This window comes from Delphinapterus leucas, chromosome 11, assembly GCF_059928025.1.
Source record: "Delphinapterus leucas isolate spDelLeu-1000000601 "Yukka" chromosome 11, BTC_Dleu_Yukka2, whole genome shotgun sequence".
NCBI lineage: Eukaryota > Metazoa > Chordata > Mammalia > Artiodactyla > Monodontidae > Delphinapterus > Delphinapterus leucas.
The window spans coordinates 6,142,149-6,160,457 of NC_143139.1; the positions used below are offsets into that span (position 1 = coordinate 6,142,149).

Consider the following 18,309-nt stretch of genomic DNA (forward strand, 5'->3'; position numbering starts at 1 on the left):
CGAGAGCACCCCAGCCAAGGAAGCAGGGACCCAGGGCAGAGTAAACCTGCAGGCCAACTAGTGCCCTCCAAGGGGTCTCAAGCCTGCTCCCGGCTCCAGGAAGGAAGTCGGCGTTGGGACAGACAGCTGGGCTGCCCAGACGCCCACAGGAAAGGGGTTACTGGGAGATGCAGGTGAGGTCCTCAGACCAAAGCCCAGGGCGGAGCAGACCCCAGGACAAAACCCAAGGCCCTTTTCTCCCCCCGTCACAATGTGCGGTGGACTGGGAAAAGGGCAGGAGGGGAAGGAAGAAGCTTCCAGAACGAGAAAAGATGTGTTACTCCATCATCATTCACACTCCCACGTTCCAGCCACAGACCTACAGGGAGTGGTAAATAAATAACTTCCAGCAGAATGGGGCCGAAGAATGTTTAATTCACTTCTAATGCGGTGCAGTATCCAACTGCAATAATAATTAGGAACAGCATTTATATGGCAGCCTATCATTCTACAAGCACTTTGCAATTATCGGGTAATTTCCACAGTGCCCTATAACGTCCCCCCCAGTCGTGGGACCCAAGCTGTGGGGAGACTTACAGCTTGTAACAGCATCAACTAAAACAATGGGAAGCTTATGCTTTTTTCTGTAGGAAGATAAAAGAAATCGTATGCCCGTGTTAAATCTTCCTAGAGCACTAGGCCAAGGGACCTGAGGTGTTTTCTTGCCCATCCTACAAGCAAAGAGTCAGGGCCGTGTTTTCAGCGTGACTTGGAAATGTTCTGTATCTTCCTCCAGTCACCTGCCCCTTCTTACCCTTCTCATCACCCTGCTGACTTGGAAGTCCTCTAGGTATCTAACGCTTATTCCTCCTCCTGTTGAAACTTAAGTTCTTTCCTAGGGATCGAGGGAAACACACTGCCATGTTTCCACTGTGGCCTAAGTGACCAGCGTTCCTTGGGCCCCTTTTTCTCTCCCCTCTTCTGTCCATAGGCTGGATGGTCTCCAGGGGTGGAGGGGATAAATGGATCAGTGAACAGAGATGCCCTACAGCTCAGACTGGGGCCGCAGGGCCCAGGCCCTATGCAGATTTTCAGTGGAATCAACCATCCTGCAAAATCCAAAACCTTGACTGCAAAAGGCAAGAAGACAGTAGAAGAATGGCTACAGTCACAAATGCTGGCTTCCTATTGAACGGGCTGGTAATTCTGTCCTTGGACAAACTGCCCAGCTCTAGCATTCCCCGTGACAGCAACGCGCAGGACTTCTTTGGGAATGAAAGAAAGAAACTCAGCAGCCCAGCAATGAGCCCTCATTTGGACACAAAACGATCTGCCTGAACTTTTTTCCAATTCATTGCATCTCAGAGCCTCAGTTTCCTCAACAGTCAAGCAAGGGGGTCACCTGACTACCTGAAAGTCCCCCCCAGCCCTGACATTCCCTGCTTTTGTGATTCCAAGAAGGGCCTGGGTGGAGAACCATAAAGAGGAGACCCCCGTCTCAAGCCAAGAGTGAGAAGAGTTGTTGGCTTTTTCGATACTGGGATTGGGAAGCTCCTGGACGCTCCTTCCAGTTGCTAGGCAACTCCAAGCAAAGGATGATGGGAGGCAGCAGGGAGGGCAAGAGATGCCCTGCCAAAGGGGACTCAGGCTTCCTCTCCCCCCCGCCCCGAGCCCACCACACCTGGTTAAGCACCTGGTTAACTGGTTTACTTACAATGCGGCTACGGGTAGCATTATCAAAGAAGGTGTCCTCGTCCTGTATGTTGTACCTGGTGACACCAAGAAAGCAGGTCAATTCATTTCATTATCCTTGTCCTGGGACTACTGTCACCCCAGGCCCAGAGCAAACCTCTAGAAAGCAACATAGCAAGATGTGTAAGCCACACACACACACTCACAACATTTACACTCTTTCTGACCCAGTAATTCTGAAAACTTATCATAGAAATGTATCACTGGGAAAATTAATTCAGTGGAAAAAAAAGGTCCATGAATTAAAATGTTCATTACAAACTTACTTATAACAAAGATTATGGAGCTAAGACGCAATTCCAAAACCTAAAGGATAGATTATCACATAGCCATTGAAAATTATAATTATGAAAACTTTAGAAATACTGTAGAAAAAGTGAGACTATCATAGAAAAACATGATACTATGATAAGTTTTAAAAATGAAAGTATATAAAAAGGATTCCTGTGTGTGGACAAAGAGAGTAAAAACACAACAACGGGGAACTCCCTGGCTGTCCAGTGGTTAGGACTCAGCACTGCCACTGCCGAGGACCCAGGTTCAATCCCTGGTCAGGGAACTAAGATCCTGCAAGCCGCACGGCGTGGCTGGGAAAAAAAAACCTCAACAACAGAAAAGAGTGCAGTTTCAGGATGTTGGGCTTATAACTGTTTTTCAAAATTTTATTTAATGTTGTCACTGTTGTCACAGCAATTAGATACCAAACTCCCAATTATGCAAGACATGTGCCTGTTGTAAACTTCAAATGTTGACCTTTCACTCAAAAAACCAGCTGTGTGGAATAAAGACACAGACGCAGAGAATGGACTTGAGGACACGGGGAGGGGCAGGGGAAGCTGGGACGAAGTGAGAGAGTGGCATGGACATATATACACTACCAAGCGTAAAACAGATAGCTAGTGGGAAGCAGCCGCATAGCACAGGGAGATCAGCTCGGTGCTTTGTGACCCCCTAGAGGGGTGGGATAGGGAGGGTGGGAGGGAGGGAGACGCAAGAGGGAGGAGATATGGGAACATATGTTTATGTATAACTGATTCACTTTGTTACACAGCAGAAACTAACGCACCATTGTAAAGCAATTATACTCCAATAAAGATGTTAAAAAAAAAAAAAAACCACCTGTGTGACTGTCCTTAGGGCACTGTGCTGGAGGGCACACAGACACCTGAACCATGCCCCCGGCCCCCTGGGAGCCCAGCCACTGGGGATGGGGGCAGGGGGTGTTTCCAAGCAATTGATGCAGAGGAGAACGTGGCCACATGCAGACCACTGCTGTGAAAACTCAGCGGATGGAGAGCATATTCTGGCTGGGGGTGAAGAACTGGCCTGGGGATCACAGGGGCTGAGTGAATGCAGCCGTGTGGGAGGTGGCCGGTCAGATGCCAGCGCCGGTGTGGAGACAGCGCCCAAGGAAGGGGGGGATATAGAGGATGCTCAGAGTGCAAAAACAACAGCCGGCCAGGAGGTCAACGTGCCAATCCCAGTCCAGCCACTTAAGCTTTCATGACCTTGGACAGATCCTGGGCCTTGGTTTCCTCTCCATAATAGAGGGATAGTTATATCTGGACGGCCGCTTCACAATGGGAGTGTGACACTGTGATTTATAATAAATATATATTTTGGTCTTTATCCCCTGTGCTCACAGCTTCCCAAGCCCTAGGAATTTTCTGAGCCATAAGAGCCATTGAGCATTTTCGGAGCCAAAAGAGCATCTTTTGTTACAGTATTTGGTCTCCTGTCCTCAGTTCCTGAAATTGCTTCAGAGCCATAAAGGTGACAGGAGTGTCGTGTTATTCCTAACAAGCCCCTTTCAAGCACCAGTGAGTTTATGTTAACGAGGTGACTTTTGGAAAGCCGCTAAGGATAGGGCTGGTTGCCAGGGAAACCACCAGGATTTAGGGTTGGAACTTTCAGTCCTACCCGCTGATTTTGGGGGAGCAGAGCGGGACTGGAGGTTGAATCAATCACCAATGGCCAATGATTTGATCAATCACACCTATGGAATGAAACCTCCATAAAAATCCAAAAGGATGCAGTTTGAACAGCTTCTGGGTTGGTGAATCAAAACGCTTTCACGCTGAGCCCGAAACTCACGAGGACAGAAGCTCCGTTGTTTGGGACCTCGCCTTATGTATCTCTTCACCTGGCTGTTGACCTGTATCCTTTAACATCCTTTATAATAAACCGGTAATCCAGCGAGTAAACTGGTTTCCTGAGTTCTGTGAGCCACTCTAGCAAATTAGTCAAACACAAGGAGGGGGTCGTAAGAACCTCTGACTTGTAGCCAGTCGGTCAGAAGCACAGGTCGCAACCTGGACTTGCTCAGGCATCTGAAGTGCGGGGCAGTCTTGTGACACTGAGCCCTCAGCCTGAGCAACCCGATGCTATTTCCAGGTAAACAGTGTCAGAACTGAGTTGAATTGTAGGGCACCCAGCTGGTGTCGGAGAATTTCTTGGTGGCGCGGGAAAACCCACACACACATTGGAACTGGTGACCAGAATTGGTACCAGAATCGTTAAGGGGTAAAAACTCAATGAGGGAGCATATGCATGTGTACAGAATTGTTATCTAACATGGCAAAGTGGGCAGAGATGGTACCCAATGAATGGCAGAAACACAGCCCATCGATGCCATCTCCTCCAAAAGCACAGATCCTGTATCTTTTCTTCCTTTCCAAGCCCATTCCTTTCCCTCTCTCACTCGATTCTCTTACCACTCTTGATAGTTTCTTATTTTATCATTAGCTCCTAAAACAGAATTAGTGCTTGGCTTCTGCATCTCCCACTTCCCAACCATGACTCGCCCTTCCAAAGGCTTCCCAAAAGGCCATCCCTGAGAAGAAAACCTATTCCCTCCCCTCCTCTGGGTCAGTGAGGGCACGAGCTGGCAGCTGAGAAGACAGACGTCCAGAAGCTTCATCCACCATCTCTCTGGATTATCACAATATCTTGAAACCCTGTTAGACTGGGAACAGACCAGAGTGGTCTCCCTGCAGAAGGTAAACAGGTATCGGACCACTTTGCTCACAGAGTCCCGAAGTTTCTGGCTGTCTGCTCCCTGATTCTCCATCCATCACGCAAAGTGACTGAAATGGCAGGTTTTCCCAGAAGCCACGGGATGAACATTCAAGAGCTATCTGCGATCATCTCGCTCAGGGACAGGGATTGGGAAGGCAGACACACGGAGTATTCCACCCTGAGAGCAGGCTTCCTCCCCCATCTCCCAGGCACCCGGGCACTCGGCTCATGAGCTGAGGCCCCAAGTGGTGCTTGATGTCCCTTCCCATCCCCCACGCAGCCCCACCTCCAGAGTTCCAATACTCACAGGTACATTCTCTCCCTGGAAAACGGGTAGGAGAGGTTTTTCATCCTGTCGTTACTGCGCTCGGGCACTCGGGGCTTCAGGGGTGCGCTCAGCTTCTGCAGGATCTCGTTGAACGTCTTCGCGATGCTGCCTTCTGACTTGATCACGTACCTCTACGACGGCAAAGCCACGGGTGTGAGGAGGAGGCCGCGTCCAACGCTCAGAGGAGAAGGACCCACAGCCAGAGCTGCAGGGGGCTCAGATTCCCCCCGTAGGGGACACTCTGGGGAGAGGACGAGACTGGGGAAGCCAGCAGGAGGGTCCTACCCTTCCTCCCCTGCTTTCACAAGGTAGTGAACCCCCTCAACTGTTTGCACGAATGGAGGTGACCAGTGCAGGGAAGGAGGAGCGCGGTGACGAGCGCAGACTTTCTATACATCTTTGTTATATCATCACAGAAGACCTACTGTGTGACCGTCACCATACTAAGGGCTTTACTCAAATGAGCTCCAATGCCCACTGCACCCAGCCAGCTAGATAAGATTACTCTCCTGTTATGATGAGGAAATTAAGGCTCAAAAAGGTGAGATGAGTCAACAAAGGTCACACAGATAGTAACTGGGCGACTGCTTGGATCTAACTCATGTCAACCCAATCCCAAGTCTGTACTCTCCAAGCAGACCACGCCCCTATGTGACGATCCAGCATCACTTCTCTTGTGCTCTTCTTAGGAGACATCTGATAAATGAGTCTGCTTTCAAAGTACTAAGCACCTACTGAGTACCTGCCTCGAGTAAAGCACTGCGTCAGTACCAAGATAAGCACTGGTATCTATAGTACCTATGGTTTTTCATAACGTACAGAGTGCGTCTGCACACACTATAGCTTCTGGTCTTTCTAATTTACGGATGTTGTCATTGAGACACAGAGGTTGTACTTGTCATAGCAAAGCTCTGGTGGATTAACAATGGCCACAGATTTTTTCTCCACACAACTTCTCCATTCAAGAGATGGCATCTCTGTTTCCACCCCCTTAAGTCTGGACAGGCTCTGGGGCTGCCTGCCCAGTGCAGCAGAAGGGACACTATGCCAGTTCCACCCTTTAAGAAGATGGGCAGCTTCTGCCTTGGTCTGCCTTCGTCTCTTGAAGCTCTGAGCCGCCTGCAGGATGTCTGAGGAGACATGCGGAGAGGACTCAGACAGGGAAAGGACGAGGTTGAGCCCAACCTTCCACCTACCCTGCCAAGCATCAGGCGTGTGAGGGAGGCTTTCTTGGACATTGCTGTCCAGCTCAACCCCAAGCCGAATACCACCAAATGACCCAACACCACGTGGAGAAGAATCACCCCGTCTAGCTCTGCTCAAGATACTGAGCAAAAATTCATAGGACGGAATAAAATGGCTGTGTCTTACTGAGTAAGCTGGGGCTAATTTGTCCTGCTGCAGTAGATGACCAGAATAAGAGTCACAGCCAGACCCTCCGACTGGAAAGCCGGCTGTGTTCTCCAACAAGATATCCTTAAGATGCTTAAATCTAGAGAGGCTGTAAAACATGTACAAAACACTTGCAATATTGATGGAGATAAATGCCACAAAAGACACTCAAAATGCTTTGAGGGCTCAAAGAAAGGAGACAGCACGTCCAGCTGAAGAATCAGAAAAGTGCTTCCTAAGGAGAGCAGCATTTCTGTTGGGACTTGAACAGAAAGGTAACCTTCTTTTGTTTTTCTGTTCTTTAATAAAATCATGATAATCAGTGGGAAGGGTGAGAACCTCCCCAATCTAACAACTGAAACACAAGCCCAGTTTATTTATTTCTTCTGATACACTTCTCTATGCATTTTGACTTAATTTCAATCACAAAATTAACACAGTTCTAGTAAACAAAGAAACCAAAACCAGGGACTTCCCTGACGGTCCAGTGGATAAGTCTCCACGCTTCCACTGCAGGGGGGGCACGGGTTCAATCCTTGGCCAGGGAACGAAGATCCCACATGCCATGCGGTGTGGCCAAAAAAAAAGAGACCAAAACCAAAAAGTATATTAACTAACGTTAACAGCTTTCCCTTCACTTCCAATCCCAACCCATCCTCCACTCCATAGGAAATCTCCATTCAGAATTTGGAGTATGTTTTATACTGACTCTCTCCATACATATTATATGTAACTGAATCCCTTTCCAAACACACCTGTGATCATACTTCACAGGTACAATGGTATAATTCTACAATTTGCTTTTCTCGTTTAGCAATATATCCCGAGTACGTGTCTTTCCAAGTCAGTCCACGTAGAACTACCTTCATGAAGGCACCATATGACACAGTGGGTACGAGTTCTAATTTGTTTAGTCACTTCCCTAGTGATGGGCATTTCTTTTAGCCTCTACACGTGTTTTATCTTCTTTGATCATACTTCTATTAACCTCACCTTATACATACTTTTAATGAATCAGGCTCGAACAGATATCAGCAAAGACATTCCAAGCCAACCAAAAAAGTAAAAAAGTTCAAGCTGGATTTAAGAAGGGTTCACAGCCTGGTTCTTTGGTGCTCGGGTTCTGATGGGGGAATCGTGACAGTTCACGGCAGAAAGGCACACGGAGACCAGTGCGCGGAGATCCCGCTGCACGAGGCGACGGGAAGTCAGCGAAGGGTGTGAACAAGGACAACATCAGAGCTGTGAATCAAAAAATTCATCAGGCAGGGTTCTGCACAAAGAAGCAGCCAGCCTTCTGGACCGAGGGGACCGTTTACTTCTGGGAGCACAGGCCATTTCTAAGCATCTCCTATGCACCTGGCTTGATGTACATCAGCACTGATCTTAAAGACGTGCCTCTAAAAACCGAGAGGGGTTGGGCTTCCCTGGTGGCGCAGTGGCTGAGAGTCCGCCTGCCGATGCAGGGGACACGGGTTCGTGCCCCACTCCGGGAAGATCCCGCATGCCGCGGAGCGGCTAGGCCCATGAGCCGTGGCCGCTGAGCCTGCGCGTCCGGAGCCTGTGCTCCGCAACGGGAGAGGCCACGGCAGTGAGAGGCCCGTGTACCGCAAAGAAAAAAAACAACGAGAGGGGTTAAGAATCTCAGTCGAGATCACACAGAGAGTGTCAACCAGATAGTAAGTGCTGGAGCCTCGGAACCTCGTGGCAGAGCCTGCGACCTTGGCTGCTTCACTCTACTCTCCCTCTGCTGCGACGTGAGTGAACATCGGGGAAAAACACTGTGCGCCTTACTCTACTGCCCCTACTGTCATAAAGCTCTTGACCCTCCTGCCGTCGGTCACCTAGACGCAAAGAGCTCACCTCTGGGGCATCCTTGGGCCTGGAGGGACGGGGGCAGAAAGATGACCCGTTCACCGTGTCCCAACACATCTCACAGGTCATCTAGGGCAGGTTCCAACCTGGCACGTGTCCTGCAGCGTGTTCACCATACCCGTAACCATGCGTCTTTAAAGGGCATGTGCGTGGCAATTCAAGTTTCAGAGCAGGAGGGAAGCTGACTGGCTCTGCATCCTACATGCCTTGAAACGACAGACTTGGACCGACCGAGGGTGTTTCTCCTTTGTCCACTTCTCCCCATGTCCACCTCTGGTTTCCTAGTCTAAGGAGGCTTCAGCTACAGCAATAACTGGCTTCCCACCTCTCTTGCTTAGGGCTGCCAGAGTTAACAAATAAAAATGCAAGAAGTCCGGTTAAATGTGCATTGGAGGTAAACGATAAATTTTAACTTTTAATGAAACAATTTTTTCATTAAAAAAGACAACCGGAGGGCATACTCACATAAAAAAAATTATACTAGAGCCACAATAATTTTTTTGTATAAGTATGTCCGCTGCAGTATTTAGGACATACTTATGTTGATACTAAACAAAGTATATTCATTGTTTATTTGAACTTTGGATTTAACTAGGCATGCTGTATTTTATCTGGCAACCCCACTTTTGTCCACCTTTAATTCGGTCTCCACGTTTGAGCCAGAGTGATGTTTCTGAAGCAAAAATCTGATCATGTCACCTCCCTGCGGAAAAGTCTTCAACCATCACCCATTGCTCTTATGATAAAAACCAAAATTCTCCACGCAGCCTGGGGGGTCCTGTAGAAGTCTCCACCTTCTCCTTGCCCCACGGTCCCCTGCTCACTGCACCCAGCCACCAGCCTCGGGCAGCATTTTTAGTACTCTATACCCTTCGCCTTCTCCCTCCCCCTCACCAGCCTGTGCTCACACTTGAGCTCTCACTCAATTGTGACTTCCTGGGGGAAGTCTTTCCTGGCTTCCAGACAAGGTCAAGCCCCATCTTCACAGCATTTCGAGGGCCCAAATTCCTCTCCTTCACAGCACTTATCGTAGTTGTGATTTTACATTTATTTGAATAACTATTTGATTCATGTCCAGCCTCCCCACCAAACAATCTCCACGAAGGCAGGACGCTGTCAAACCAGCCCCTATGGTTAAACGAACGAACGAATGATAAATCTCTGGGGACCCAGCACTGACGACAGCGCTTGCTGCCACTGCAGGAGCCCAGGCCGGGGACAGAACAGTCAGTCGTCAGGTAACAGGCCCTGGTAGAGGGAAACCAGGATGGAGAATAAAGCCACCGCCCAAAGCCACCGGCCGGCCGAAAGGTCTCCCGGCCTGTCGGCACCAGCTGCAAGGGCGCGCGGGGTTGCCCAGTCCCGGCAGGGGCCAGGAGGGCCTGTATTCAATCCATGCGGATTAACAACCAGCACCTGCCCCAGGGCCTTGTCCTGGAAGACGGTTAGCTGAGCACCTCTGAGCTGGTCTTGAACCTCCTCTTAGCAGTGGGTCTGGCAGAGCTCCCTAGAGAAGCGAGCTAAGGGGAATGGGGCCTGTGGCATGTTTCTGGAGGGACCAGGGATGGGACCAGGATAAATCCTGACTATTCCCTGATGGGGGGAGGGGTGCTCCAAAGCCCTACAAATAGCATCATTTACCTCCAGGAAAAATGTAAACGGTGCAAAAGGCCAGAGTCCCACCAGAACCGTCAAGGCGACCTCCACCCCACAGCCCTGATGGAGGCCCTACACACACACCCGGGCAGACACAACGGCCCATGCCCACAGTCAAACGTGGCAGGCGGCCCCATGCACGCTACCGCGGATGCTAAGCTTGGAGGACAAAGGACCTGCTTCCTGCCTCTGTGCCTTGGCACGTGTCGTACCTATTCCTGGAACTTCTCCCCTCCCTCTCCACCTGAATTACCCTCCTTCTCCTCCACTGGGCTCAAGTACCAGCTTTCCCAGGAAACCCTCCTTAGCCACTCGCCTGCTGCCATGCTTCCTTAGCATCCTGTGAACGAATACCTGTGTCATAACGTTTGCCACACTCATCTCTAACTTGTGGTTCACGCGTCTGTCTCCCCAACAGACGGTGGGCATCTGGGGGAGCAGGGAGCATGCCCTGTGCACACGGGAGGGGCACACTAATGTCTACAGAGCGAATGACCTGGGTCCTGGTCCTTGCTGACGCTAACAAGCTGTATGACTCTGGGCAAGTGGCTCTCCCTCTCAGATTCTTCATCTCTAAAGAGAGAATTGGGGAACTTCCACTTCCCACTAGGATGGAGTAACAGGGACCAGATTTACCCTACCTGAACCAACCAAAATACCCAGAGGAAAAAAAAAAACATGAAATAATGGTTGCTCTGGTCGGAATGTTCGTGTCCCCGCAAAATTCATATCCTGAATCCTGATGCCCAGCGTGGTGGCTATTGCACAGCGGGGCCTTTGGGAGAGGTGATCAGGTCATGAGGGTGGTGCCCCTGTGAATGCGATTGGTGCCATTATACAAGAGACTCCAGAGAGCTCCCAGCCCCTTCCGCCATGTGAGGACACAGCGAGGAAGTACCAGCTACGAACCAGGAAGGGGGCTCTCGCCCAACCAGGCTGGTACCCTGGTCTCAGACTTACAGCCTCCAGAAGAACTGTGAGAAGTTCTGTTGTGTACACGCCTCCCGAGTCTGTGGTGTTTTGTTAAAGCAGCCCAAACAGACTAAGAAAGCAGTTTCCAAGATACTGGCCATTGATTAAGCAGTAACGAGTTCCTGAGAGACAGGAAATGAAAATGGTGACTCCTGGGATCGCTCCAGCTCACTGCCTAGAGAGAGGTCCAGGGCTGAGGGGCAGGAAGGGGAAGCAGGTGGAGGCCCACACACTCCCTGGGCTGAGCAGCCTTAGCTGTAGGTCTGGGGAGACCAGGGCAACCAGAGCTCCCAGGACAGCGCAGCCAAGGGGAGAGAGCTTCATGAAGAACGCTGCAGGCAGTCCTCTTGGAGCACTTGGCGGCGGGGTGCAAGGAAGCTGCCGGACGCTGGAGAAAACCCGTCTGCAAGGGTTGGGAACAGCCCCTGTCCCCACCGGCCAGGATGGAAAGCTCACCATTCGAGGGGCGTTGGGTAGAGTCCTGGGGTCCGCTCACCAGGGGGGATAATTAGCCTGAGGCTGAGCCCCACTCCAGACCCACTTCACAAATCATAAAAGACAGAACCTGACTAAATGGCTTTGAAAGTACCATCCAAGTGTGACCTTCTTTGGCTTTAGACATTTAATGAAAAAGACACATTAATTCTCAGCACAGACACATCTGGGCACCCCCTGGGTGCCAGGTACTGAGCCTGGGGGGTGACTGGTTGATTGTGCCAGAAGCTGAAGAAGCATGGCGATGAGGATGACCCCTCCACACGCAGGACGCTCACCCTGGAATCCCACAGGCTCCACGTCACCAGGGTCCAGAGGACTCGACAAGCCAGGCCCACCCAGCAGCGTCGGCCTCGCTACGTTACAGACAGGGAAACGGAGACTCAGAGGGGCAGGGAACTGCCAGTGTCAGCGGTGAAACCAGGCCTCAGAACGCAGGTTTCCTGACTCCCCTATCCAGGCTCTCTTCTTAAACCTCTGATCCCTGGAAGGGCTGCGTGGTCCCCGAGAAGGCGGAAGGCCGGAGCTCCCTCTCAGCCCCCACCGAGTTCAGCAGCCTGGCTCTTCCCCCGTGTTCCGCAGGGTCCACAAAAGGCGCCCCGATCCTCTTTAGTATTGTTAACACAGTCAGCGGAAGCATCGTTATTACTGTTATTCTTGGACAGTGGAGAACGAGGAACATCCTCAGAAACGGCAAGACACATGTTCACCAGCTGTTCCCCATTACGCCCTCCCCGGGTACACGATACGCCTTTCATGTGCTTAAAATCATAAATAATTTTTAAAGTATGTTGCTCTCATTTTTTATTCCAGGGCTCGAATGTGGTTCTCATAAAAGTCCGCTTTGGCCTCGCTGTCACAAGCTAATAAGAGGTTTACCGAAAGGCCTTCTTTTCTTCTTTCTTCCCCCGTCTCCCTCAGCCTCTCCCCTCCAGAGGGGCACGGCAGTGTGGTCTCAGGGCTAATTTGTTTCCTTCCTGCACTGGAATCATGTTCCTTGCCAGGATGCAAGGAACTGAGGCTGTAGCGATTGTCTATCGTGGACAGATACAGGCTGCTGTCCCCATTTTACAGGTAAAGAAACAGGCACAGAAAGTTTTACTAGCATACCCGATGTCACACAAACACTAGGAGATCCAATGACACCCCCTCCCCGAAACATCAAGGGAAGGGAATAACCATATGTGATCTAAATAAAATAATCTTGATTATCCATGAGTCCCTCATCTGCAGTGATCTAAGAGGGCCTCTTTCTGCAACTCATAGGAAAAGTCAGCAGGAAAAGCAGCACCAGGCGTAAAGGTGGAGAGCAAGCCCAGCTGTGAGCACGTGTGTCCGCTTACACCCCACGGCCCAACAGGCACTAATCCAGACTGTCTTCTCCTTTCAACGTTTCTACGCGTCCCTCTGCACCTCTGGTCACTGCGCAACTGAGGGCTGACTGACCTGAAGATGATCACCTGCTCACCTTTCATCTCAAGAGGCTCAGACACACAGGAAGCCAAAGAGTGTGGAAGGTGCCTCTGCAAGCTGGACCGGGGTGGGCGCCTCCGGACTAAAGAAGTTACGAGGAAGAGAAGCTAAAGGTGCAGCAGAAGAGGTCCGCCGTTCTCACGCCCCGTTGGCGCCTGACGGGACAGGCGGAGGGAGGGATGCACGCAGACGTGCATGCACCAAACCCGGATCCGAGGAGCTCCATGCACAAGCCCAGTTACCCACGCGAGCGAGCGTTAAACCGCCCACCAATCCAAATGCAAGCAGCACCAGCAGCCACTAAGCTCAGCTGCAAACTGGAGCCCAAAGGAGCCTCTGTGGGCGCACCAAGAACAGGAGCTCATCAGCCCCTCCATCCCCACCAGTGCCTACGGGTCCATTTCCCATCCACGGCCTCACCGAATGCAGCCAGTGACATAGTCACAAAATGCACATTCTCTGAGGTCTGACTCCGGATTCACTTAACGGTTTTTAATTCTGTTTCAGTATGTCCTCTACACGTGAATGAATGTTTGCCGACTTTTAAAATGTGGGAGAACTCCCAACTACTTACATGGCTGACAAGCCCCCTTCTGAGCCACGCCTCCTGCCTCCTTCCAGAGGCTCAGCCGTCACCCCGCCCTACCCCCCCACCGCAGTCTCCACGCCGCGCGCACTGGCCTCGCCTCCTCCCGGTTCCCCGCACAGGCCGGGGTTTTCTTACCTCGGGGCTGGAGGACATGCCCTTCCCTTGCCCAGGAAGGTTCTCACCTGCCCCCCAACCTGGTAAACTCCTAGCCAGCCCTCTGGTCTCAGTTCAGATGGCCCCTTCTTGCACCCTGGCCCCCATCAAAACTGGTCTCCTCTGGTTGGCTCTTTGTCTGTCCTGCTCTTTTTCTTCTGTTGGTGCCTCCAAGCTCATCAACAGCTACTCGACTTCTGAATCCTCCCCACGCAGAAGCCACATGGGGCCAGGACCAGTTGTAGTCACCACTGCATCACCTGCAGAGTATCTCAGACATAGTGATACTCAATAACTATTCACTGGGTGGATGGATGGATGGATGGGTGGATGAAAAATGTGGCCTTTCAAAGGGCTAGGACCCCTTATACACAGCCATTCCGGGTACAATTAGATTCTTCCTAAATGCTTTTGGTAACTGAAGGGGCTATTAAGGACCCAGATCAGGGATGGCCGCTATGGTACGTGTACCATGGCGCTATCTCCCCCGACCTTACAGACAGCCCTGAGGCATCACTCTCCAGTAAGCCACCACCAGTGAGTCAGGCCTGGTGCGTGTGATCCATTCGTTCGTTCATTAACAAATACTGATTTAGTGCTTGCTCTGTACCAGGCCCCGTTCTAGGTGCTGCCGACAGGGTGAAACCGCCCTGCCCTCCTGGAGCTTCCAGCGTAGTGCCGACAGGGACAATCAAACAAATCACAAATACTCAGTATCCAGCAGCGCTGAGTGTTAGAAAGAAAAAAACAAGCGGAGGGGGATGGAGAGAGACAGAGGTCCGCTTCACATAGGGCGGTCGGGGATGTCTGTCCAGGCAGAGACCCCGTTGCGGTGGGAGAATGCTATCTGGAGGTCCCCAGGCAGAGGGAGGGGCAAGCAAAAGGCGCTGAGAGGGAAACAGGCTTGGTATCTTGGAGGATCGGTGTGCCTGGGGCGGAGCGCCGAAGTGGGCAGTGCTGGGAAGTTCCTTTCTGTGTCAGAGGTGACAGACACGGCATCCATTTAGAGGCCCTGCGGAGACACTGTCATTCGCGGCCCCTCTCCGACCAGTAGCCCTTGAATATCCATGGCAGGGATCACACGACACCCTCGGGTTCCGGCCTGTCCCCGCACAGGACAGCTCTAGTCCATGGTGGCACTCTGACTGTGCACCCTGTCCCCATTCTTGGGGCTCTGATCCATTGTAAGCTGGTAAATGCTTACCAACCACCTGGGTGTGGAGGGTCGAGCGGCTGATTTGGAACCTTCACTGATTTCCGTGGTGTAAATACGCCCACCGTGGCCAATCTCAATCATCAATGGTGCAAAGACCAGCCTGCAAAGTTTCTGAAAATGTGTCAGATCTCAAGAGCCGTTATGCACCAGCACATCACTGAGGCCAGTTCTTCCTGGGTAAGAAGAATTCTGCTGTGAGCTCCAGGTACCAGAAGCTGACTGCCTCCTCCTCCTGTCTCCCCCTCTCCTCCCGCAGGCCCCTCCCATCCCCCCACAGAGGCAGCTACGGCCAAGCCAGGCCACCCACTTCCACACCTCCTATTGAAGAGCCCAGTTACTCAGCACAGCGCTGGCTTACCACTGCTGTCCTGGCGGGATTATTAGTAGCTCGCTCACCCTCAGAAGGGCCCAACGTTGGATGACAAATTCTATCCACTGCCCTCTGCTCTCAGCGCCACCTGCACAGGGCCCAGGGTCCAGGTCCCAGCCAGCCCATCTGGCAGGAGCTGCCCCAGTTCAGCTGGACATGACTTGAGGCTTTCAAAAGGAAAAGCACCACTTCTCTTTCAATTTTTTTTCAACCATGAGCCTAAAAACAAGTTAATTTTAAAAATTCAAGTTCAGGGCTTGCCTGGTGGCGCAGTGGTTGAGGGTCTGCCTGCCGATGCAGGGGACGTGGGTTCGTGCCCCGGTCCGGGAGGATCCCATGTGCCGCGGAGAGGCTGGGCCCGTGAGCCGTGGCCGCTGAGCCTGCGCGTCCAGAGCCTGTGCTCCGCAACGGGAGAGGCCACAGCAGTGAGAGGCCCACGTACCGCAAAAAAATAAAAAAAATAAAATAAAAAAAATTCAAGTTCATTTCCCATTACACGTTTTCCTATTTTTTGGCATCACTGTCTGTGAGCCCTGAGTCAGGCCTGTCTGCTAACAGCCCGGGGCCTGCGGTCTTGCCAGGCCTGAGTGCATGTCCGCAAGTTGGCCAGGAGCCATCTCAGGTTCCGCAGGGAAACAACGGCACGGAGGTGGCACTGATTAATTTTTTTCTGAATTCTGAAGATAAGAAGCATTACAGAAAACAAAAAAGGATAAGTCACAGTGTTCTGCACTCTTTCCAGCCTATCTAAATGGCAATCAAAGAGCAGGCGCCAAAAAGCCCATAAAGATATCAAATATAAACCCAACCCTCTCGGCTCCATTGCTATTAAAAACAAATGCTTGGGGGCGGGCAGTGACAGCAAGGGGAGGTCCCACCCACAACTCACCAGTGTGAACAGCTACAGCTCTGGTTCACTCCAGCCTAGGATTATTGCAGAGTACATTCTACAGACCACTGGTTTCCCAAGATATTAACAGGCATTCAGCAGGAAAAGGGCTGAACAAAGCTGAACCATTTCCTTTACTGCAGGGTTTTTAGAACTTTTAATTGGTCAAATAAATTTTAATATTAGTGTTTCTACAGTTTGTTAGACCATGGAAATTTTTTTAAACAAAAGGCTATCATTCTACAGTAATACACTTTGAGACCATGCCACCTCCAGCCCAGGTATAGATTCTTCACTACAGTGAGAGGGTAGGAGCATAGCTTTGGAGTCAGACAAAATGAGTTTGAGTCCTCGATCTACCTCCTTGAAGCTGTGTGACCTCAGATAAGTTTATTAAACTGTCTGAGCCTCAGTTTCCTCATCTATAAAATGGGGCTAAAGCTAGTACCTACTTCATGCTGCTGTTGTGAGGATAAAAACAAATAATGCACATAAGGTTCTTACCAAAGCACACAGCACATAGGAAGCATTAGCTATATTTAATTCATTTCATTTAATTATCTATTTACTCAATTCATTTAATTATCTATTTATCAACTTGTATCTATGGTTACAAGATTTTTCATTTTCAGATATTTTGTTCTGATTGATCACTGATTGCTCATCGAGAGTGGTTTTATGAACCTTTCTCCTCAAAGTCAAAGGTAAGAACTATGAAATGTTTCAAGCTTTAAAACATGCTAACATCCTTATTTACAGATACCTCTTACCAAGGCAGAAGTTTTCACTTAAACCAACAATGATCCTTAGAAACAGAACTATAAATGGAAAAACAGTTGCTGAACTGAATAAGCAGCTCTTCTTAGCCACAGTGAGGGTCCTTCCACAATCCGTGCTAAATTGAGCCTCGCCTAGACTCTCCAATCTCATCAAAGCAGGACGGAATGTGAGACATCCAAGGAGATGCAGAAGGACGCTTGTACAAAGACTCCTCTAAACACCCTCAAAACCCAGCACCAAGAAGTGAGCAAGCCTATTTCAAGCAATCTTAGAAGATGCAAAGTGGATTCTTGGGATGCAGAGCAAGCCAACAAGCCTGTCAGAGAACCAGGTCCAGGCCTGTCTACTTATTGTTCTCCTGCCCGGAGGAACGCCGTAATCGTTCCCTACGGCTGCCCTAACAAACCGCCACAAACGGGGTGGCTTCAAACAACAGAATTCTACTTCCTCACAGTCGTGAAAGCCACAAGTCTGAAATCAAGATTTCGGCAGGGCTGTGCTCCCTCCAAAGGCTCTAAGGGAAAAGGCCTCCTTGCCTCTCCCCGCCTTTGATGGTCCCAGGCATTCCTCGGCTCAGGGCCACATCGCTCCAGTCTCTGCCTCTGTCTTCACATGACCTTCTCCCCCCGTGTTTGTGTGTCTCAAATCTCTCTTATAACGACACCTGTCACTGGAATTGAGTCCCCCCACTAAGTCCAGAATGATCTCTTCTTGAGATCCCTAACTAATTATATCTGCAAAGACCCTTTTTCCAAATAAGATCAAATTCACAAATTCCAGGCTTAGGACTGTGACATGTCTTTTTTGGACACCACTACTCAGCCCACTACAAAGAGGATTACAGACCTTAAAAGTACAAGCCTTGGGCTTCCCTGGTGGCACAGTGGTTAAGAATCCCCCTGCCAATGCAGGGGACACAGGTTCAAGCCCTGGTCCAGGAAGATCCCATATGCTGCAGAGCAACTAAGCCCGCGTGCCACAACAACTGAGCCTCTGCTCTAGAGCCTGCGAGCCACAACTACTGAGCCCTCGTGCCACAACTACTGAAGCCCGCGCGCCTGGAGCCCGTGCTCTGTAACTAGAGAAGCCACCGCAATGCAATAAGAAGCCCGTGCACCGGAAAGAAGAGTAGCCCCCACTCACTGCAACTAGAGAAAGCCCACGTGCAGCAATGAAGACCCAACACAGCCAAAAAAATATTAACTTAAATTTAAAAAAGTACAAGCCTTGCAATGGCTAATTTCACGTGTCAGCTTGACTGGGCCACAGGGATGCCTAGACATTGGGTTGAACGTTCTTTTGGGTGTGTCTTTGAGGGTGTTTTCCGATGAGATTACCATCTGAATGGGTAGACTGAATGAAAAAGACGGCC

The 18,309-nt window shown here is 50.5% G+C and overlaps 1 protein-coding gene across 8 annotated transcripts in view; it reads right to left on the minus strand.

Moving 5' to 3' along the window:
- ANO2 (anoctamin 2) overlaps positions 1 to 18,309 on the minus strand; it is a 336,711-nt gene that overhangs the window by 234,854 nt on the left and 83,548 nt on the right. For all 8 annotated transcript variants that reach the window (XM_089920173.1, XM_089920168.1, XM_089920169.1 and 5 more), the window contains 2 exons: positions 5,057 to 5,208; positions 1,694 to 1,748 (listed from right to left, as the gene is read on the minus strand). In XM_089920173.1, coding sequence (XP_089776299.1) covers positions 1,694 to 1,748; positions 5,057 to 5,208 — 207 coding nt within the window. The remainder of the gene's footprint in view (positions 1 to 1,693; positions 1,749 to 5,056; positions 5,209 to 18,309) is intronic.